Source organism: Macaca fascicularis, chromosome 10 (assembly GCF_037993035.2).
Source record: "Macaca fascicularis isolate 582-1 chromosome 10, T2T-MFA8v1.1".
Lineage (NCBI taxonomy): Eukaryota > Metazoa > Chordata > Mammalia > Primates > Cercopithecidae > Macaca > Macaca fascicularis.
This window is the reverse complement of record NC_088384.1, coordinates 86,887,928-86,912,073: the sequence shown is the minus strand read 5'-3', so window position 1 is coordinate 86,912,073 and position 24,146 is coordinate 86,887,928. Positions and strand designations below refer to the sequence as shown.

General features: G+C 39.9%; 1 protein-coding gene across 4 annotated transcripts in view; it reads right to left on the bottom strand.

Moving 5' to 3' along the window:
- Window positions 1–24,146, bottom strand: part of CSNK2A1 (casein kinase 2 alpha 1) — a 76,277-nt gene that overhangs the window by 15,941 nt on the left and 36,190 nt on the right. For 3 of the 4 annotated variants that reach the window (XM_045362686.2, XM_005568590.3, XM_005568589.4), the window contains 4 exons: window positions 10,007–10,216; window positions 7,320–7,431; window positions 2,095–2,196; window positions 1,518–1,568 (listed from right to left, as the gene is read on the bottom strand). In XM_045362686.2, coding sequence (XP_045218621.1) covers window positions 1,518–1,568; window positions 2,095–2,196; window positions 7,320–7,431; window positions 10,007–10,107 — 366 coding nt within the window. In that variant the 5' untranslated portion in view covers window positions 10,108–10,216. The remainder of the gene's footprint in view (window positions 1–1,517; window positions 1,569–2,094; window positions 2,197–7,319; window positions 7,432–10,006; window positions 10,217–24,146) is intronic. The other variant, XM_005568591.3, reaches the window with a different exon arrangement.

The following is a 24,146-nucleotide window of genomic DNA, read 5'->3' as shown; positions in this document are numbered from 1 at the left end:
TACACACCTATAATTTAGTTTGTTTTTATCTTCAGACCTTCTCAAAAAAGACATTTTGGCAAATATACTGCCTCCTTACTAGGGAACTAACTCATTTTTGGCTTATATAGTTAGCCCTGCAGATCACCAGTGGGTATGCAGATGGCATGATGCCAAACCTGTTAAGTCAATTTAAAAAACTATTCTTGTTCCAATAGGAAAGTAAACTCTGTGAACAATTGTTATGTATCCTTTCCAGTTTCCAAAGAGTTGCAGAATGTTTTTTACATGGACATGTCTTTTTTTTTTTTTTTTGAGACAGGGTCTTACTCTGTTGCCCAAGCTGGAGTGCCGTGCTGCAATCATAACTCACAGCAACCTCAAACTCCTAGGCTCAAGCGATCCTCCTACCTCAGCTTCCCCAGTAGCTAGGACTACAGGCGTAAGCCACCATGCCCAGCCACATGTACATCTCTTTAAATGGTTAGCAATGTCTTCTGACAAAGTTTTTCTTGAAATTATCATTCCGACTCTAAAACAGCTCCTCTTCCTTTTTCCCTATCTCTGCAAAAGAATTCACTAATTTATTAATGTATAACATTCTGTATACTGGAGTGGTGGAAAGGCAAATCAAAGGTCTTCTACAACTTTTACTCCAAAAGAGTAGCTACATTCTTCTGTAAAATTGGAACTGTATGAAATTAAGTAGGCCACTGGATAGATTGGAATTCTGAGATATCTCTTATAGAGGTTTGTGTTATGGCAGAATTTGACATTACCCTTCCTCGATCCCTGCCTTTTAAGATCTATCGCCCACAGTTCCTGAGGAATCCTAAGAAATAAGCAGTCCCTATTTTTATATATACAATATATTTCTTCCAGAACACTATTGTTTAAAGCGAATGTCGTAAGGCCAGATCCTAAGTGAACACGGGTTGCTGCCTTCATTAGGTTGAACATCAGCAGAAACTGTCAACTAAAGGCCGGGCGCGGTGGCTCAAGCCTGTAATCCCAGCACTTTGGGAGGCCGAGACGGGCGGATCACGAGGTCAGGAAATCGAGACCATCCTGGCTAACACGGTGAAACCCCGTCTCTACTAAAAAAATACAAAAAACTAGCCGGGCGATATGGCGGCGCCTGTAGTCCCAGCTACTCGGGAGGCTGAGGCAGGAGAATGGCGGGAACCCGGGAGGCGGAGCTTGCAGTGAGCTGAGATCCGGCCACTGCACTCCAGCCTGGGCAGCAGAGCAAGACTCCGTCTCAAAAAAAAAAAAAAAAAAAAAAAAAAGAAACTGTCAACTAAGTAGTGAGAAGTAAATGTATTGGTCATTAAAAAGAACATTAAACAAATGGGCAAAATATCAAGATGCAGAAAGTGGACACTGCTTGTATAGGAGTTCTTCTATCTTAATTTGCACTGTAAGGATGAAAATCTTTTTAAAAACAAATTCGAAGCAAGCTCTTCTAACAGCATCATCCCCAAAGGCTATGTGGTCTAAAAACCCACTAGCCCGAAACAGTTGGTTATAGATTATACCTTGAAGTCTGTGTTGTTTACGTGTTCAAAAACCAAGGCGGGGGTTCGTGACTAGGGGAAAAGAACAAAAACAAAAACACACATTAGCAATAGCCCTGACAGCTTTAGTGGGGACAATGTTTGCGGATGCTGCATGGTGAATTTGGCAGTCCTTGCCTCAGTAGTAAGAAACCCTCTATTGCTACAAGCCCTCCCCGCTCTGATTATCACCACACTTAGGTCATTTTTGGGATGGATTTCAAACAGAAGACATGGAGCTGAAGTCTCACCAGGCTCTAGGCAGCCCGACAATGCGCCCATCGCCCATCGGCATCGGACCTGAGTTTGCAAAATGGATTAACACATTTCAGTTTCCAGTGCTATCAGTCTCTTAGCCTAGAAGAATAAGAAATAGTCTGTGGGTGGAGGTCTCTTTGAAAGAAAGACCCAAGCTAGTTAAATGGTATATCTGATTAAGCACTTTCAAAGCAGGACTTAATGATGAGGGTTGGGGGAGGGAACAAAAAGAGGCCAGTTGTGCTCCAGGTCAAACACCATCTCAGCCCTGGTGGGCCTTGCTAACACCTACTATACTCACCACAGGGTCTTTTACAATGTCTGCCAGTGTGATGATGTTGGGACCTCCTCTCAAATTCTCCAAAATCTTTATTTCACGCTTAATTTTCTTCTTTTTTACTGGCTGAAAGGGGAAAAGTACATCAGCAAAAAAAAAAAAAAAAGACACTCTTTTTCAGAGTATTTCAACATGTAGTGTAATACATAAATGGCTTACTTATGAGCACCTTGAAGGAAGAAAATGTCACATTCATCTCTGAATCCTTCTCCTAGCACTGTGCCAGGTATTCTGCAGGTACTTACAAACGTTGAATTGAAAGAAAAAAAGATTTCTATTCCAAAGACCAGACTTCTGCAGAATTAGTATTTCAATCATCAGTCTTGATGTTCATGTTTTAAAACATGTTAAACATGTTAATGTCTTAAAACCTTACAAAGTAGCAATTTAAATGGTTAGTAATACTAAAGAATATCTTGAAAAGCTTTTCATCAATTAGGATGAAACATGGTCCCTTTCCATTTCTTCCTCTCATCAGGGCCAACAACAAGGATGGTCAAAACATCTTTATGTAGCATAACCCTGAGGGTAAAGTGTGGGTCTTGGAGTCATAATGCCCAATGTGAAACCTACCTTTACTACCTGCTAGCTGTAATGGCAAACTACATAACCTCTCTAAGCCTTTCGTTAAGTGTAAAATGAATAACAAGAGTACCCATCTCATAAGATTGTTCCAAGAATCAAATGAGGTATTTGAAAGACTTCGGAATATGGCTGGAACATAACATAATAATAACTGTCTAGCCTGATCGCCAATACTCTTTTTTTTTTCTTTTTGAGGTGGAGTCTCGCTCTGTCGCCCAGGCTGGAGCGCAGTGGCATGATATCGGCTCACTGCAAGCTCCACCTCCCGGGTTCACGCCATTCTCCTGCCTCAGCCTCCCGAGTAGCTGGGACTACAGGCACCTATCACCATGCCCAGCTAATTTTTGTATTTTTAGTAGAGATGGGGTTTCACCGTGTAAGGCAGGATGGTCTCGATCTCCTGACCTCGTGATCTGCCTGCCTCGGCCTCTAAAGTAGCATTCTAAAAAGAGTACTCTGCAGAGTGTATCTTAAACATTCCTTTGTCCTCACCCATCCTTTCCACATCTGTTCTAGTATGGAATCCTTTCCATTTTTTTTCTGAGGAGGGCCTTGGTCCAACTGTACCTCCTTTATAAAGCCTCCTCCTTCTTTTCTTTTCTTTTTTTGAGATGGAGTCTTGCTCTGTTGCCCAGGCTGGAGTGCAGTGGCACGATCTCAGCTCACTGCAACTTCCACCTCCCAGGTTCAAGGAATTCTCCTGCCTCAGCCTCCGGAGTGGCTGGGATTACAGGCACATGCCACCACGCCTGGCTAATTTTTGTATTTTTAGTAGAGATGGGTTTTACCATGTTGGCCAGGCTGATCTCGAACTCCTGACCTCATGATCCAACTGCCTTGGCTTTCTAAAGTGCTGGGATTACAAGCATGAGCCACCGTGCCTGGGCTTATAAAGCCTTCTCCTGAATAGTCTAAAACAGTCTTGGACCAAAGGAAATACAATGCAAACCACATGTGTAATTTTAAACGTGTTTCTTGTGTAGCCACATCAAGAAACTTAAAAAAAGGACAAAATTAATGTATTTTATTAATCTAAAAATCTTATTTTAACATATAAATCAATGTAAAAAATTACTAATCTATTTTACCTTCTTTTTTCTGTATTAAACCTTTGAAATCTAGTATATTTTACCCTTACAGCGTATCTCAATTCAGCCCAGCCACATTTCAAGTGCTTAACAGCCTCATGCGGCCTGTGTGCCTGCTGTACTGGACGGTGCAGGTCTTTTCCGAGAGTGTTGGTCACCTCAGACTGGATGCCCTGCATAGAACTCTTAGAAGTTAAATACATCTCATCTCTTCATTTACAAGACTGGTAGTTACTAAAGTTTGATGACCAACAATCACCTGGATTTTTTTTAACGTACAGACTCACAGAACCTACCAAGATTTACTAAATCAGAATCTTGAGAGGGAAACGGGGTATTTATTTTTAGATACTTTTCAGGCTGATGATCCAGGTCCAGAAACTACTAAATAATATACTATAAATTCTTTTAACTTTGTCTTAAGCCTCAAGCACATGGTAGCAGAAAGCAAGCAGATTTTGACAGTTCTCAAAACCTGGCTTTGTGGTTGCGCAGTGTTCAGAAAAGCATTTAAATGTTTCTCATTGCTGAAAGGGACTATACTTGCCCGTCAGTGATTTACATACCACAGTTAGAACAGGTCCAATGCAAAGGGGTACCCAATAAATAGAAGCTATTTTACTGATGACTTCCACGTAGTCCACATTGAATTCAACCCACAACCTCTTACCCAATACAATATCTACCTAAGAAACAAGATAATAGAAGTTTTCTCTTCCTGCTGGGAGATCTTTCTACCCTGCAGAGACTGACCCAACAACTTACCTACTGTTTTTCATTAACCCAATTGCTGGATTTTTTAGTGGGAAAAAAAGCTTCTGGTTGACAAAACTATTCTACAGAATCCTTCGAATCTATAAACTTAAAAAGCTGGTTTGTGACAGACCAGGCAGCTGACTCAGGCCCTAATTTAATGTGATCAATGCCACTTTTTCTTATTAAATAAATAGGGGAGATTAAAAATTTTAAATATGGTTTACGAAGGAACTTCATCTATACTTACAGCACCTACCCACAGTTACAGTAAAATATACAATACAGTTAGAAAAACTGAGCTGAAAAAAATCTTTCTAAATCACCCTTCACTCAAAACCATCAAGGGCTCACAATTATCTACAAGAGACAAGTCAGAATTTTAAGACTGCAAGGAAATGCAGAGATTTTTCCAGGCCTTCATCAACTTAATCTCTCTTTCCAAGTTCAACTCCTATATGTGGTCACATAACATCTTTCACACGAAATATTTCTCTCACTTTTCCCTCTTCCTCTTTTCTTATCTTGGTGTACTCTATAGCCTGCTTCCCTTCACCACTTCCACCCAACACCTATCCAAATCCTCCTCCCATTTAGCCTGAAGACAGCTCCAGGGAGCTTTTCCTAACTACTACCCTCTTCTGAACTGTAGACCCGCTATTCATGCTTTTCCTGTGGCTCTAAATAATAATATATCACCTCATTCTATCATATACCTTTCCATATGAATATCACCATACAATCATAAAGAACTCTAGTCTCCAAGGCATGTATATATGCACACAATTTTGTATTTAATCCTTTTTGTTTTTCGACACAGGGTCTCACTCCCATCGCCCAGGCTGGAGTGCAGTGGGTTTCATCACAGATCAGTGCAACCTTCAACTTCCAGGCTCAAGTGATCCTCCCACTTTAGGCCCTCGACAAGCTGCGACTAAAGGCACATGCCACTACACTCAGCCAATATTCTTTTTAATAGATGGATAAACATGTCCTAGGTTAAAAGGACTACTGTGGCTAGTCACCCAAATGTTTTGATTTCCAACCTAGTTCTCTTTCTACATATTTCAAGAGAGATATAAATACTTAAACTCTTTGGTTCTCAAATGGCATGTGAGGCACCCCAGCAATGCACAGGAGTACTGTGGAATACTTTAAATTTTTTGAGGAAAACACACCAAACAATCATTGCATCTGTCAGACACTGGGTGCACTACCAGCTTGAGGTAGTTTGTAGTTTCAACATTAGATTGTATTATATTCCTTGTGAGGGCGCATATTTTTTGTGAAGTTGGGTTTGCAGTAGTTGCTGTGATAAAAAGCAAGTACTGCGCAAAAATCAATGACAGGATATGAGGGTGGTGGTGTCCAATCCGATTACAACATTTGAAAAGCTATGCAGTAACAGGTCTACATAACCCGATGGTAATAAATTATAGTTACTAAGAATAAAATTATTATTTTTCTTTTTATTTATGTGAGTAACTTTTTAAATGGCTACCAAGTTGTTAAAATAGAAATACTTAGCGGCCAGGTGCAGTGGCTCATGCCTGTAATCCTGGCACACTGAGAGGCCGAGGGGGGCGGATCACCTGAGGTCAGGAGTGTCAGACCAGCCTGACCAATATGGTGAAACCCCATCTCTACTAAAAATACAAAAATTAGGCAGGCATGCTGGCATGCACCTGTAGTCCCAACTACTCGGGAGGCTGAGGCAGGAGAATTGCTTGAACCCAGGAGGCGGAGGTTGCAGTGAGCTGAGATCTCGCCACTGCACTCCAGCCTGGGTGACAGAGCGAGACTCTGTCTCAAAACAAAAACAAAAACAAAAAATAAATAAATAAATAAATAAATAAATAAAACTTAGTTATTTGGACCTTGCTACTTAATACACAGATGAGGTATTTCTTGACTTACGAGTACCATGAAAAATTACTAAGATAGTATAAGTGTTATAAATTGAGAAAGTTTGGAAACTTCTACTTTTCAGTGTCAAATATGAAAAAGTTCCTGTGATAAGGAACTGTATGTTAAATTCCCAATATAAGACAGTGCACAGCATAGTTATAACTAAATTAAAAGTTGTATATTGGTAGCCCAGAGGCCAAATCTGGCCTGTGCATTGTCTTTTTAAATCTTGAGCCAACACAAGTCAGGAGAATTCATATACAAATATAAATTTCTGGCTTTTCTTTGCAAAACAGAGTATGAAGCAACAATGGACTTGCATTACTGCAGGGCAATCATGAGCTTCAGCTGAGAAGCAGCTAACTCCTTTTGAAGAGGCATGTGTTTCCCAGTTTGTTTCAGTCCCTATCACTCACATCTAAGCATGGGCAATTACACCAGACTAGCTGCACTGATATCATCTGTCTGTCCCCCTTAAGTCCTGTGACTCCTCATCCTTACAAAGTAGAGGCAATTATTTATTTATTGAAAATAAAAGCCTCATTATATAATGAAAAGTATAGGAAATAAGTATTAGGCAAGAACTGGGAGAGAAGAGACTGTACCTTTGCTCCCTTACTCTGCCACAACCTAGCAATATAAGTCAACTCAAATCACTTCTCTTGCTTCAGTTTCCTGATCTGTCAAATAAGCAGAACTTGTTCTATTGAGTTCACAGTATACAACAAAATTTTATTTATTTGCTTTGGCACCAAAAACTTTTAAAATGCTGTTTTAAAAAAGTCTTCACAATCTTCACAACTATTTTTAAAAATCTATATTCCAAATACCTCTGAAATTATCTCTTGTACTCACCTTGAGAATTTTAACGACAACTTTTTCATTATTTGTGATGTTGATGGCTTCAAATACTTCACTGTATTTACCTCGGCCTAATTTTCGAACCAGCTGGTAGTCATCTTGATTTCTGTGGATACAAACAAAATGACTTATAAATGGTCAAATTATCAAGCATCAATTCAACTTACAGGAATCTACTGCCAGCAGGTGTAAAAGAAATAAGAGGTATTTCAAATAATTCCCAAATTGGTTTCATTGTATTTTTTTTAATTAGGCCACTTAAAAATACATGTTCCAAATCCTAGAATTAGAAAAACTTACACCTTTCAATTGTTCTTTCAAATCCCAAACTGTTTACATCTTTATTGGCACATGACATGGAGCTAGCTTGTATTAAGGTTTGTTCTGAATATGTTTGTCTCCAACAAGAGACAGCTTTCCCCAAGAGAATAATTTTTATATATTCTTGTCCCTTAGGGCTTGGTCCAGTGTCGGCACTTAGCAGGAACTCAAAACATTTTGCAAGACTGTTTCAATCTAGCTAACTTTGGCAGCAGCTGATTTTTAACAGGCCTCTTTGAAGGTAAATGGCTTTCAAATGTATAGGCTTAATCTATTTGCCCTCCAGGGCAAGCTCTGGGGATAGTACATGTGTAGTCAAGTTCACAGAGCACACTATAGATTGTAAACTATAGTCAGTGGTCCCCTCTTCTACTTACACCCATATTCTGTGACCAATAAGCAACATGAGAGGTAATAAACAGAGGTAGAATAAGGGAAATGCCAACATTTTCCTCCTGCCCCTGCCTGCTTTCAATGTAGAGGGCTTTGCTCTGAAGAATGACAAACACAGTTCCATTAAGGCATAAATTCTATCTACTCCTGCTGGAGCTACTAAGTATCCAATATGAACCAAATCAACCATATCAACCATTCATTTTCCTCAAGTAGCTAAAAAGAAAGTGAATGAAAAGACAAAAGGTACTAAAAACAATGGACAACATTATAATCACGGCAGGTCTAGGGGAAGAAAGCTCCTACTTCTTTCTGTCTGAGTTCTCTTCCTATGGGAGGGTATACAAAACAAATGCGAGCAAACGAACAGTACCATGTCAAAAGCCCAAAAGGGCTCTTTAGTGCCATTTAGGCAGAACCAAGTGCAAAGCACTCAATTTGAAGATAGCAGTTGAAATTCCTATAGTAAACAGTGTTACCTAGAGTCCAAAGCCTGTGACATAAACGGAAAACTGTTAGATTATCAGTAGTAACAACATTTATTGGTAGTAAACCACACTGGCACTTAATGGTGTCTTTACAGCATACAGTGTCTCTGTATTCAGAAGCAATGTTAAGAATCATGGCATACTCAAGTTAGCTGGGTGGGGCGGCAGATGCCTGTAATCCCAGCTACTCCGGAGGCTGAGGTGGGAGAATCGCGTGAACCCAGGAGGCGGAGGTCACAGTGAGCTGAGATCACGCCACTGCACTGCAGCCAGGGCGACAGAGCAAGACTCATCTCCACACACACACACACAAAAATCATGACATACTCAAGATTAAAAATACACCCTATGACAATTTAGGAAAGCATCCACTAACCACTTACAGGTTATGGAAATCACATGCAGTCAGATATAAAATACAGCATACAAGAGCTGCAGCTTTGGTTTTCAAATTGCTTTCTTTTGCACTTGAATATCAAAATGCTTTTATCACACAAGTATGATCTGACCAATTAAATGTCTACCACACTGGGACAGGAAATGCAAACATCCAAATGAGTCTGTACAGAGAATTAGGAGGGCAAACACGGCTGCTCAGGCAGATTACAACTGTTCAAGATAGAATTTGGGCTGAATTCCATGTTAAGACATGCCTAGTCTCAGGATGAGGGCAAATGTTTAAGAATTTAATTCTGCTTCTCATCAGAAAGAAGTTACCTTTTTGGAGAACTGTTTCATCCTCCTGTATCAACATGAAACAACATTCTCTACCTCAAAATACTTTATGTAAGATTTTGGTGTTTTCAAAATCTCTCAAGTATCGACTCTCACTGATCTGCAATGCCCTTAGCTTGATAAGCAAGCTGATAGGTAACTTTTTGTTGCCAGGTGCCTGTATAGAATACTGTCATGAGTTATTTAATGACATTCTGAGAAATGTGTTAAACACGAGAGTGTTTACACAAACCTACATGGTATGGCATACTACATACCCAGGGTATAGCCTATGGTTCCTAGGATACAAATGTGTACCGTAATAAACAGGCAATTGTAACACAATGGTATTTGTGTATCTAAATATAGAAAAGGTAATGAATGCATTGTTGATGTTACGATGACATCATTAGGCCACAGAAATTTTTCAGCTCTCTTATAATCTTATGGTACTGTCCTACATGTGGTCTGTCATTAATTCAAACGTTGTTATGTGGTGCATGACTGCATATAAATCAGAGAAAAGGATAAGAAACTAAAATGATTTTTAAATGGCAAGCCCATTTAAAAATTCACTTGCCAAAGCAACTCTGCTTCTTCACTGCAAAACCAAATTTTCAGCTCAAAAGAAGAAAACACAAATTGGGCTTTGATCTTGAGGTATACACATACAGAGTCATGGAGGTTTTCTGACAAAAACTACTCAACAGATCCACAAGATTCAGCCCTTTGAGTGAGTATAATGAAGTCAACAAAAACAATTACCCCCATTCCACCACATGTGACTCGTAATCCCAGTATTCTCGAGGTCTGTGTGTATTAACATCTGTGTAAACTCTGGCCCTGCTTGGCACGGGTCCCGACATGTCAGACAGGTTGGCGGACAAAGCTGGACTTGATGTTTGGAGATCTGGCAGTCACTGTGTTCAGAGGCAGCTGGGGGTAAGACCTTGTTTCAGACCTGTTTTCTTCAAACTGCAGAAACAAAATGCACAAAGTCCAAGGAATCATTTGCAGAAGGTATATGGGAAGGAAATAATCTTACAAATAATAACGGCTTGAAATATACCTCTGGCTCTCCTACTTATAGCCAATAAATACAGCTCAACTGTGTCAACCAGTGCTTCCTATGAGAAGAAAAATACCAAGAAATACAGTAAACTGATATTTGCTTTAATCATATTTTGCCAAGTATCCTGTTACGTATGCATGCAAAATTTGAATAATTTTTGTAAGACAGCCTGGAAGAGAAAAATGGCATTGAGGATAGATACATCAGCATTACCACTATTTATATATTCTACAAAAGGTATTGGAAAGAAAAGTACTTTCCTTTCAGCAGCTTTCTGTAACTTAAGTAGGGGAGCTAAAAGGTTCTAGAATGGCGGCAAAGCCGAGAGTACAACTTGTCAGTCTGACTCATATTTGATGAAACCAGGAAGAGAATAAAGACTTGTTCTCATATGTCAAAGTTCCATGTCATCTTATAGCAATCCAAATCTTGTGGGGGAACCTTATGGTAATAATCAGTAGAAACTTGATCACCATTTGAAAGACACACTTGATTTCATTAAATTTAAAAACAGAAATCAGTAATATTCTCTTTATATTTAATACAGGAGCTTAAAAACTGGCATAAAACAGTAATACAGACTAGCTGAACTATGCAAAATTTGACACTGGTGGAAAATAAGTAAAATGTTAGAAATATGCTATCAAATCAGGTTCCTTTCCAATGATGTCTTCCCTATCTCCTACAGCATTTGCTGATTCCCCTCATTATGCACTTAGATGAAATTGTATTGAGTTTCCAAACGTGATAACTGAGAAGGATACAACACTTATGCAGTTTCCTGACTGAGAGAGCATAACTTCAATTTGTATGTGTGTATGTATGTATGTATTTTAAGACAGGGTCTTATTCCACTGCCCAGGCTGGAGTGCAGTGGTGTGATCATGGCTCACTGAAGCCTCAACTTCCTGGGCTTGGGTGATTCTTCCACCTCAGCCTCCCAGGTAGCTGGGACTACAGGCATGTGCCACCACCCTCAGCTAATTTTTTGTATTTTCAGTAGAGACCGTGTTTCAACATGTTGCGCAGGCTGGTCTTGAACTCCTAGGCTCAAGCAATCCTCCCACTTCAGCCTCCCAAAGTGCTGAGATCACAGGTGTGAGCCACCGCACTCAGCCATAACTTCAATTCAGAAAAAGAGGAAGTGTCTATTTAAAAATGGGAAAGAGGTACTATACTCCTAAAACATGTCCATATCATAAAAGACAAATGGAGGCTAAAGAGACACTGCATAAATGCAATACTCTATTCTAGACTGTATTCCATACTGCAGCAGGTGGAAGTGGGGACGCTATAAAAAACAATATTGACAGAACTGGAATTCAGAGGGTATTAAATTATTGTATCAATGTAAATTTGTGAAGTTGGTACATAATCACAGCAGTTACGATAATATATCTATTCTTCTTTTTTGAGACGGAGTTTCCCTCTTGTTGCTCACGCTGGAGTACAATGGCGTGATCTCAGCTCACTGCAACCTCTGCCGCCTTCCGGGTTCATGCGATTCTCCTGCCTCAGCCTCCCCAGTAGCTGGGATTACAGGCATGCGTCACCACGCCCGGCTAATTTTGTATTTTTAGTAGAGACGGGGTTTCTCCATGTTGGTTAGGCTGGTCTCAAACTCCCGACCTCAGGTGATCCACCCGCCTCGGCCTCCCAAAGTGCTAAGATTACAGACGTGAGCCACCGCGCGCAGCTCAAGAATATGTCTATTCTTTTTTTTTTTTTGAGACGGAGTCTCGCTCAGTCACCCAGGCTGGAGTGGAGTGGCCGGATCTCAGCTTACTGCAAGTTCCGCCTCCCGGGTTTACGCCATTCTCCTGCCTCAGCCTCCCAAGTAGCTGGGACTACAGGTGCCCGCCACCTCGCCCAGCTAGTTTTTTTTGTATTTTTTAGTAGAGACGGGGTTTCACTGTGTTAGCCAGGATGGTCTCAATCTCCTGACCTCGTGATCCGCCTGTCTTGGCCTCCCAAAGTGCTGGGATTACAGGCTTCAGCCACCGCGCCCGGCAAGAATATGTCTATTCTTAAGAAATTTTCCTGAATTAGAAGTAAACAGCCATGATGCATATAATCTACCCTAAAATGATTTAGAAAAAAAGTGTGCCCACACGTCTACATGTGTATATATAGAGCACACATGACCACACACACACAAATGATAAAACAAGTTGGGTAAAATATTACAATAGGTAAATTTGCGTAAAGGGAATAGAGATGCCCTTTGTACGATTTCTATTTACTTTTTGTTGAAACTTTTTTGTTTGAAACAAGGTGTCACTCTGTAGGCCAGGCTAGAGTACAGTGGTCTGATCAACAGCTCACCGCAGCCTTGACCTCCCAGGCTCAAGCAATCCTCCCACCTCCGCCTCCCAAGTAGTTGGGACCACAGGCGTGGGTTACCACACCTGGCTAATTAAAAAAAAATTTTTTTCTGTAAAGATGGGGTCTCCCTATGTTGCTCAGGCTGGTCTCAAACTCCTGGGTTCAAGTGATGCTTCCACGCAGCCTCCCAAAGTGCTGTGATTATAGGAGTGAGGCACTGTGCCCAGCTTGTTGAAACACTTTTTAAAATTGTGGTAAAATATACATAACATAAACTTTATGGCCAGGCACAGTGGCTCACTATGGGAGGCTGAAGAGGGTAGATCGTTTGAACCTAGGAGTTCACACCCAGTCTGGGCAACATGGCAAAACCCCGTCTCTACTGAAAATACAAAAAATCAGCCAGGTGTGGTGGTGTGTGCCTGCAGTCCCAGCTACTTGGGAGGCTGAGGTGGGAGAATCACTGGAGCCCAGGAAGTTGAGGCTACAGTGAACTGTGATTGTACTACTGCACTGCAGCCTGGGTGACAGGAGACAGACCCCAACTAAAAAAAATAAAAACTACCATTTTATCTATATTTAAACATAAAGTTCAGTTGCATTAAGTATATTCACATTCTTGTGCAATTATCACCAGATCATCCATTTCTACAAATTTTTACTATCCCAAATTAAAACTACGTATCCACTAAACACTAATTTTCCCTCCCTCTAACTCTTCGCAACCACTATTCTATTTTCTGTCTGAGTTGGCTATTCTAGGAATCTCATACAAGTGGAATCAGACATTTGTCTTTTGTTTTGTTTATTTAATTTAGCATAATGTCTTCAAGGTTGATCCATGTTGTAGCATGTGTTGGAATTCCAATCCTTTTAAAGGCTGAATGATATTGCACTGTATATATATGTATATATATATTTGTCTTATGTATACACACACACACACACACACACACACTACATTTTGCTTATCCATTTATCTGCTGATGGACACTTGTTGCTTCCACAGCTTGGCTATTGTAAATAATGCTGCTATGGACATAGGTGTACAAACATCTGTCTGAGACCTTGCTTTCAAATCTTTTAGGTATATATCCAGAAGTGGAATTGCTGAACCATGTAGTAATTCTATGTTTAATTTTTTGAGGAACCAGCATATTGTTGCAACAAGCTGGGCACGGTAGCTCACTCCTATAGAGCAACTGTATCATTTTACACTCCCACGAACAGGGCAAAAGCTACAACTTCTCTATACCCTTACTAACATTTGTTATTTTCTGTTTTTTGCTTGTTTTTATAGAGACAGGGGTCTTGCTTATGCCCAGGCTGGTCTTGAGCTCCTGGCCCTCAAGGGATCCTTGCACCTCGGCCTCCCAAAGTGCTCTCAAAACAGGCTGTGCCTGGCCTATTTCTGGTTTTTCTTCTTCTTCTTTTTTTTTCCCCCCAGTAACAGCCCTCCTAATGAGTATGAAGTCGTATCTCATTGACTGTGATTTTAATTTGCATTTCCCTAATGATTAATGTTGAGCATCTTTTCACATGCTTATTGGCCATTTGTATATTTGCTCTGGAGAAAAGTCTATTCAAAGCCATTGTCCATTTTTTGATTGAGTTGTTTGTTGACGATGCATTTGTTATCTATACTATTTTTTTGCTGCTTACAAACTGCTCATCTTTCCAAAGCTGTACTTAAGCTGTAACTTAGCTACCATACCCAGAGAGAAGCCAGAAGACATACCTCCTTATGCTCATGGTGTCAGCAGCTAAAGGCTTTCAGAAGAATAGCAAGAGACTGGGATGGAGATTAATTCTGTATTCCTTAACCATGACAAACACAATTAATGATACTCCACTCCAAATACATGAGATCAAAAGATTCACATGCTGACTTATGAATTCTTCCACCCAAAAAACTCCTGTAACTTGCCTCTGTTCAACTCAAACCTCCTGAGGTTCCATAAATGTACTAAATGACCAGAAAACAACAGTCATTCAAGTACCAGAAGTCTTTAAAATTATTTCTATTTCTTTGATTTTATAAAACCTGGGTGACATTAATCTATCTTCACTTAGTATCAGTTAAAAGTGTAACCACACACACACACAAACACATCAAACATGCAAAAAAAACAGATGTTTTCTTATATTTTTTCTTCTTCCCAAAGAAACAAGGTCACCTATGTTGCAGGATTGGATGACTTTCTGTGACTACTATGCCTGCACTGACAGCAATGAAAGATACTAGGAAAACAGTAAATAAAGCTGTGGGTGTGAATATGGCCAAAATAGTATAAACAACAGCATGAACCCAACAGAAATACTATCCCCAGAAATTTATGACTTTTAATATACTAAACTTTTAAATTCTCAGCCTCTCCTCTGACTGAAACAGTATCTTTCTCTTTAGTCTCTACATACCTTTACACTTCACTCTTCCGGTTAACATTTTATACTTGTAAGACAGCCTTCATCAGAGGATCTAAAACCCCTCTTCCTATAGCTTAAAAAGTGATCTCTCTGTTGGGCTTTTTCCCAGCTTTGGTTCATCACTTATAAAACTTAACTGTGCTTGCAGACTGAAGGGAAAATGAAGTGAGATGATCTTCCAGAAAGGGCTTAGAAACACCAAATGCATGTAAATTTGTATTAAGTAATTACTATCCCCTAGTTCCTTAGTGAAAGCTAATAAGCAGAAACCTATCTTTACAGGCTGGAATCTTCATTCTTTAAAATACAAAAATTATAGTAGCTGTGGTTAACTCCCAGCTCCTGAGTTAACCCCTGAGGGCTAACTCACAAGGAGACATGACATTAAAAAATGAGTCCTAATTTTTCCCTGGAAATCATCTGACATATGGAGAATAGCCAACTCCTATTACTAGTCCATGTACATTCTTATCACCCAGTCGTCTTCTGCTGTCTCAAGGCCCTGGCATCCTCTGTGAGGAGTAGAAAAAGACTAATTACCAACGAAACTCTTGAGATTCTCGAGTACTTGTGTGAATGACCCTTGAAGCTTTGGGGATCATCAACTGGGACCTAATTTATGAACTAGTAGACCTGATTCTCCACTGGGAAGACAACAAGCTAACTGTTTTTGCAGTACCCCTAAAGAGGTGCTTCACCTTACTGTCATACATACCAAATAATCTGCTTATAGTAAGAAAGGTATTCACATGAATTTCAAATGGCTGGCCTTCATTAATTATATGGCAAAATAAAACAGAGGGTTCTTCAACTATGACTCTGTAACTTCAGATAGATAAAAGGGTACTAAGGGATTGGGGTTAAGGGATGGTGATAAAAAGGGGATGTGGAGCCCAGTGTGGTGGCTCATGCCTATAATCCCAGCACTTTGTTTTTTTTTTTTTTTTTTGACACGGAGTCTCGCTCTGTCGCCCAGGCTGGAGTGCAGTGGCCGGATCTCAGCTCACTGCAAGCTCCGCCTCCCGGGTTCACGCCATTCTCCTGCCTCAGCCTCCCGAGTAGCTGGGACTACAGGCGCCCGCCACCTCGCCCGGCTAGTTTTTTTTTTTGTATTTTTTAGTAGAGACGGGGTTTCACCGTGTTAGCCAGGATGGTCTCGATCTCCTGACCTCGTGATCCGCCCGTCTCGGCCTCCCAAAGTGCTGGGATTACAGGCTTGAGCCACCGCGCCCGGCCAATCCCAGCACTTTGGGAGGATCACTTGAGCCCAGGAGTCTGAGACCACCCTGGGCAACATAGCGAGACCTCCTCTCTACCAATAACATAAAAATGAGCTGGGTGTAGTGGAGTACAGCTGTGGTCCCAGGTACTCGGTAGGCTGAGGTGAGAGGATCACTTGAGCCTGGGAGGTCAAGGTTGCAGTAAGCCATGATCTCGCCACTGCACTCCAATGTGGGTGACAGAGAAAGATCCTGTCTCAAAAACAAACAAACAAACAACAACAAAAAAAAAACAAGAGGGGATGTGAAAACACAGAAAAGAGAGGTCAAAGATAAATATTATCATTATTATTTTTTTGAGACAGGAGATAGGGTCTTGCTCTGTCACCCAGGCTGGAGTGCAGTGGTGCAATCTCAGCTCACTGAAACCTCCACCTGACCTCCTGGGCTTGAGCAATCCTCGCACCTCAGCCTCCCGAGTAGTTGGGACTATAGCAGTAGGCCATCAGGCCCAGCTAATATTTGTATTTTCTGTAGAGACGAGGTTTCATCATGATGCCCAGGCTGGTCTCAAACTCCTGGACTCAAGTGATCCACCAGCCTTGGCCTCCCAAAAGTGCTGAGATTACAGGTGTGAGCCACCGTGCCCAACCAAGATAAACATTATCTTATTTAGAAATAGTATTTCACTTATACCTCTGCAAATGCATATGTATATTCACATGTAGCCCAACAGGAAGAAAACACACAGCCTACATTTCTCAATTTTTGGTTTGATTCTTCCCTACATTCCTTATTTTGTCTACCCCTTAAATATATAACCATCTACTATGAAAAAGTACTGTCCTAGGCCTTAGGAATATAAGTGAACAAGGCAGAACAGGGGTGAGACAAGTATGCCATTAAAGATTTTACCTATGGATGCAATTTATAGATTCAATGTCATCCCCATCAAGCCACCAATGACTTTCTTCACAGTACTGGAAAAAACTACTTTAAAGTTCATATGGAACCAAAAAAAAGCCCGTATTGACAAGACAATGCTAAGCCAAAAGAACAAAGCTGGAGGCATCACACTACCTGACTGCAAGCTATACTACAAAGCTACAGTAACCGAAACAGCATGGTACTGGTACCAAAACAGAGATATAGACCAATGGAACAGAAGAGAGCCCTCAGAAATCATACCACACATCTACAACCATCTGATCTTTGACAAACCTGACAAAAACAAGAAATGGGGAAAGGATTCCCTATTTAATAAATGGTGCTGGGAAAACTGGCTAGCCATATGTAGAAAGCTGAAATTGGATCCCTTCCTTACACCTTATACAAAAATTAATTCAAGATGGATTAAAGACTTAAATGTCAGACCTAAAACCATAAAAATCCCAGAAGAAAACCTAGGCAATACCATTCAGGACATACGCACGGGCAAGGACTTCATGTCTAAAACACCAAAACCAATGGCAACAAAAGCCAAAATTGACAAATGGGATCTAATTAAACTAAAGAGCTTCTGCACAGCAAATGAAACTACCATCAGAGTGAACGGGAAACCTACAGAATGGGAGAATATTTTTGCAATCTACCATCTGACAAAGTGCTAATATCCAGAATCTACAAAGAACCTAAACAAATTTACAAGAAAAAAAATCAAACAACCCCATCAAAAAGTGGGCAAAGGACATGAACAGACACTTCTCAAAAGAAGACATTTATGCAGCCAACAGACACATGAAAAACTGCTCATCATCACTGGCCATCAGAGAAATGCAAATCAAAACCACAATGAGATACCATCTCACACAAGTTACAATGGTGATTATTAAAAAGTCAGGAAACAACAGGTGCTGGAGAGGATGTGGAGAAATAGGAACACTTTTACACTGTTGGTGGGACTGTAAACTAGTTCAACCATTGTGGAAGACAATGTGGTGATTCCTCAAGGATCTAGAACTAGAAATACCATTTGACCCAGCCATCCCATTACTGGGTATATACCCAAAGGATTGTAAATCATGCTGCTATAAAGACACATGCACACTTATGTTTACTGTGGCACTATTCACAATAGCAAAGACTTGGAACCAACCCAAATGCCCATCAATGACAGACTAGATTAAGAAAATGTGGCACATATACACCATGGAATACTATGCAGCCATAAAAAAGAATGAGTTCATGTCCTTTGTAGGGACATGGATGAAGCTGGAAACCATCATTCTCAGCAAATTATCGCAAGGACAGAAAACCAAACACCGCATGTTCTCACTCATAGGTGGGAATTGAACAATGAGATCACTTGGACACAGGAAGGGGAACATCACACACCAGGGCCTGTTGTAGGATAGGGGGTGGGGGGAGGGATAGCATTTGGAGATACGCCTAATGTAAATGATGAGTTAATGGGTGCAGCACACCAACATGGCACATGCATACATATGTAACAAACCTGTACACTGTGCACATGTACTGTAGAACTTAAAGTATAATAATAAAAAAATTAAAAAATAGATTTTACCTATGGACTAAGGGTAATAGAAATTCGTTGAAAAGTTTTAAGCAGAAAAGTGACCCATACATATTGTTTTTAAAATTTTTACTCTGGCTGAGTGGGGGAACAGGACTTAGGGAGACAGAAGGCTGTTACAGTAGCACATGTGAGAAATGATGACCTAAGGTGGTGGCAGTGGAGATCAGTGGACTAATATGAGAAACAAAATTTATGGTGTAAAATCAATAGCTCTGAGTCAACTGGAAAATGTTGTATTAAGTGGGAGGTGACTCTTGGATTTCTTGCTTGACAGATTGTTGGTGCCATTCACGGAGATAAAAGAGTGCACAAGATAGGTTTTGGACTTAAGGTTAAAATGGCTTTGTATCATTCAAACGAAGATTCTGAATAGGCAGTTAGATATTACAAGTCTGGAGCTAAAACAGTTTCTCAGCTTTAAGTATCTAATTCTCCCAACAACTCTATGAGGCAAGCATTAGTTTCTCTAATCTACAAATAAGAAGAGCCTAAGTTCAGTAGCTTGACCAAGAATATCCAATACAGTTACAGTTGGTATTCAAAGACAGTGAGTTGCCTCCAAGTTTTCTCACTCCTACAGAACATAATCACTTTCTTTTTTTTTTTTTTTTTTTTTTTTTTGAGACGGAGTCTCGCTCTGTCGCCCAGGCTGGAGTGCAGTGGCGCGATCTCGGCTCACTGCAAGCTCCGCCTCCCGGGTTCACGCCATTCTCCTGCCTCAGCCTCCCGAGTAGCTGGGACTACAGGCGCCCACAACCGCGCCCGGCTAATTTTTTGTATTTTTAGTAGAGACGGGGTTTCACCGTGGTCTCGATCTCCTGACCTTGTGATCCGCCCGCCTCGGCCTCCCAAAGTGCTGGGATTACAGGCGTGAGCCACCGCGCCCGGCATGAACATAATCACTTTCTACTGCACATTCACATACACACCAGTCTTCACATCTTAATTTCTCAATTGGACCCTAAGTTCTACAAAGTTAAGAACCATGTTTAATTTACCTTTTTAATTTACAGTACCTAGCCTAAGGCTTTGCATTTTGTAGCACATTCAGTAAACACTATTTGGTGATCAAATTAATCTTGGCTTATTTTTTAAAAATGAAATGAAAATCAAGTTGCATCCAAAGTATAGGGTGTTCCTAAATACTTCAGGTAATTTGGTACACAACTAGGAGAACTGGAAAACCAAGTCAAAGGTTCTTGACTAATTGTTCCCTTCCCTCGCTCTTTCCCAATACTACAGCTTCTATTAAATAACAGGACTACAACTAGGATTTGTCTTTTTCCCCTCGATAATTCAAATTAAGAGGATATTGAAGAAACTTGATTTTAGTAATTTTTATAGCAGCTTATTTGGAAAATGGAAAAAGTGCCTGAGTCCCAGATATTTGGAAGATCAATTCTCCTCTCCACTGTTCATAATACTAGTATATCTTAAGGCAATCTAACAGAAAATGCACTGCCTTTCTTATTAAGCTCCATTTTAAATTGTCTTACTTAGTGCTTACTGTTCCCATGTAATTGCATAAAAGGAGGTATAACTTTAGTGGCTAACTATTTCAGACCACTACATCTACCTTAACGCCGTCAGAATGACTTTGAAGACATGGCTAAGTCGTGTATGCTCAATGTTTAGCCTAACAGAAGCCAATTAATCAGTTATGAGAAAAGCACCACGTCAATGAATTTTTCCCTACTGAAGTCAGACCACATCAAAGCCAACTGCACGGGTCTGCATGACTTATTCTTTAATAAAGTATAAGTAAATAAAAAGAAAATGTCATTAAACCATAAGGAAAAATTGTCTATTGCCAAAATAATAAGTTTACTGATATACACTGAATACAGCAAATTAATTTCAATAAAAACTCCTCTTGCCCTTAGCTAGCCCCTCCTTTTAATCTCTTATGTTCAGTTGTTATTTTTCAATCTGGCAACTAAAAAGAAAACTAGAGGCTTAGTAACAGTCCAATACCAGAAAATTATACAAACAAGTTTGCTTAGTCATTTCTGCTAATGTATTTTTATTGATGAATTTCCTAGTATTAGAAATGGAAAAGATCATTCTAGAACTTTAAGTCAATTTTTGAACTGTAATACAATTAGTTCTTTTTAACCCTAATGTTTACCAGTCTCCATCTTAAAAGGAAAAAAAAAAAAATCTCTCTCTCATCCCTAAATGAACCATAGCAAATGAACAAGATCTCATCATCATCCAGACAGGACAAAGATTTCTATAGTAAAGAATGAGGAATGTGCTTAGATTGCACTGACTGCATGATTTAGGACTGCTTGTTTAGAGGAAAAGCAGCTATATAGGAAAACACCTTTTATGCACTGCTGCAGAGAATGAACTCTTATTCTAAGCAATCAGGCAACATAAACTGGTAAGAGATAAACAAGACTTGTGAAACTCAGGGAGAGCTTAAATATGTATACTTTTCTACCTTGCTATAGAAGCAAAGAGAAAAATTCAGTCAAACTTGTCCATTCCCTTTACAAAAGTGGCACTGATGAGAAAGTCAAATGAATAAAAAAAAAGCACAAGTAGCTAATGTTACCTGAATTACTTATTTCAAACGTCCACACTTACCCTTAATTTCTCTCTTCCTTTCAAATCAAGAGCAGAATGCTCATGTAGTAAGCATTTACTGAATGTTTACTATATACCAGGAAATGTGTGCCTGACTGCCAGGAAGGCATCCTTTCTCTCGGCCCTGGAGAATAAAGAGAAAGTATCTCTGCCCTCAGACAAAGAAAACAGACCATTACAATCTCAAGTGATCAGTGCTTGAAAGAATTAAGTCATGGTGGTCTACAGACATTGAAAGGTATTTAAACCATCACCAACCCATCATTCATGCAACCGATATTTATGGAGTATCTAAAATGGGGAAAAACTGTAAGAAAAAAAAAAACTATGCTTAAAGTATATATAGGAATTATTCAGATGGAAAACATTAAAATAAGAAATTGCAAAGCGTAACACTTTAAAGCAAGTTAGGAATTTTAAAGACCTATAATTTTGTACCCTAAAATGACCAAAGGCTGGCACTTTTTTTTTTTATCTCCTATAAGAAACGCATCATTGGATGCCACATGCAACATGGCATCAGGTTTAAACAAGCAACTGATGTGCAAAAAAAGCACATCAGGTCAGCAACCTTTTTATATCTGATTTGGAGACTGTTTACTCGACTGTTACCATTTGTGCTTAAAACAAAAAATATCATTAATTAACAAGCTTTGGAATTCTTTTTCTTTTTCTTTCTCTACTTCCAACACTATTCAGTTCTTTGTCGCCCAGGCTAGAGTGAAGTGGCACAATCATAGCTCGCTGCCACCTTGAATTCCTGGGCTCAAGTAATCCTCCCACCTCAGCCTCCCAAGTAACTGAGGCTACAGGCATGTGTCACCATGCCTGGCCCACTCAATTTTAAATAAGACAGAGAAGTAATTATAGCCAAAAGGGAATAGAAAATGCAAACCCAGAGATACAAGCAAGCAAGGAAGCCCAGAAAGCCTTTGTTGATCCTGAAAATTAGAATTTTGTTCTCACATAAACCAAAGCCCAGGGCTCTCACAAGATAAAAAGTCTAATAGGAGGCCCTCTTCATAAGGTGGGACTTTGGAGGGATACATCCTAACGGTGAGAGTGGTTGGGGAGTGGAAGATCCAGGGAGGAATTAAAGCCCTACTGGAGGGAGTATCATATCTTAAGCTTGTTTTAAGGTGGTCTCTGGATTAGTGCCCCTGCATACCTGATATAAGCAAGCTCTCCATGGAGAAAAGTACCTTACTGTGGGCCTCAAATGATTACTACAAATATCTATTTTTATTTTGATTTATTTATTTATTTTTTTTTTATTTTTTTGAGACAGAGTCTCGTTCTGTCACCCAGGCTGGAGTACAGAGGCCTGATCTCAGCTCACTGCAAGCTCCGCCTCCCAGGTTCACACCATTCTCCTGCCTCAGCCTCTGCTACAGGTACCCGCCACCATGCCCGGTTAATTTTTTGCATTTTTTTTAAAAATTAGAGACGAGGTTTCACCATGTTAGCCAGGATGGTCTCAATCTCCTGATCTCGTGATCTGCCTGCCTCGGCCTCCCAAAGTGCTGGGATTACAGGTATGAGCCACCACGACCAGCCAAATATCTATTTTAAAATACAATGTCCTAGCAGATCTCAAAAAACAAGAGGAAAAATATAGTGAAATCATTTAATATACTTTTTTTTTTTTTTTGGCGACAAAGTCTTGTTCTGCCGCCAAGGCAGTGGCATGATCTCAGTTCACTGCAACCTCTGTCTCCCAAGTTCAAGTGATTCTCCTGCTTCAGCCTCCAGAGTAGCTGGGACTGTAGGTGCACACCACCATGCCCAGCTAATTTTTGTATTTTCAGTAGAGAGGGGGTTTTGCCATGTTGGCCAGGCTGGTCTTGAACTTCTGACCTCAAGTGACCCGCCCATCTTGGCCTCCCAAAGTGCTGTGATTATAGGTGTGAGCCACCACGCCCAGCCAGTTTGATATACTTTTAATTGGTACTAGCAGAAAAGGAGAGAATGGGATAAAGGTAGTAACTGAAGATAGTTGAAAATATCCTAGAAGCAATTAGACACAATCAAATTCCAGAAGCAAACAATGTCCAAACAAGATCAATAAAAAGAAATCCAAAACCAAACATATCATCACAAAATAGCTGGAAAAAAACAAAGATTAGTTGGGTGCAGTGGCACAGGCCTGTAGCCCCAGCTATTTGGGAGGCTGATGCAGGATGACTGCTTGTGCCCAGGAGTTGGAGGCCAGCCTGGGCAAAACAGCAAGACCTTGTCTCAAACAAAAACAAAAACTAAAGACAAAGATAAACCTAAAAAGCAAGTACAGAAAGAAAAACGCAGATTATATTCAAAGAGCAACATCAGAACAGCTGATTTTTCAAAACCAACAATGAAGCCAAGATAGTTTAATACCTGCAGTGTGCTGAAAAAAAATAGCTGCCAAATTAAAATTCTGTTATCAAGCAAATGTCTCTAAAGAAAGAAGAAAAATAATCGCATTTTGGAAGGTCTGAGTTGAAGGAGAAAATAAAGAGCAAAAAAGAGGAAAATTTACAGACAGCTCCAAACAAACATTGATTATACAAAAGAATAACAATACCTTGAGAAGTTTTAAAAAATAGAAGACATAACAATAAAAACACAGTGTATCGAAGAGATTTCAAAGTATTCTTTCTAAAGTTCTTTTATTATATGAAAAAAAGATAAAATTACAATACCAGGCTTTGTTAAGTTATAGCTGCAAGTCACAACATGTATGACGACAACTAA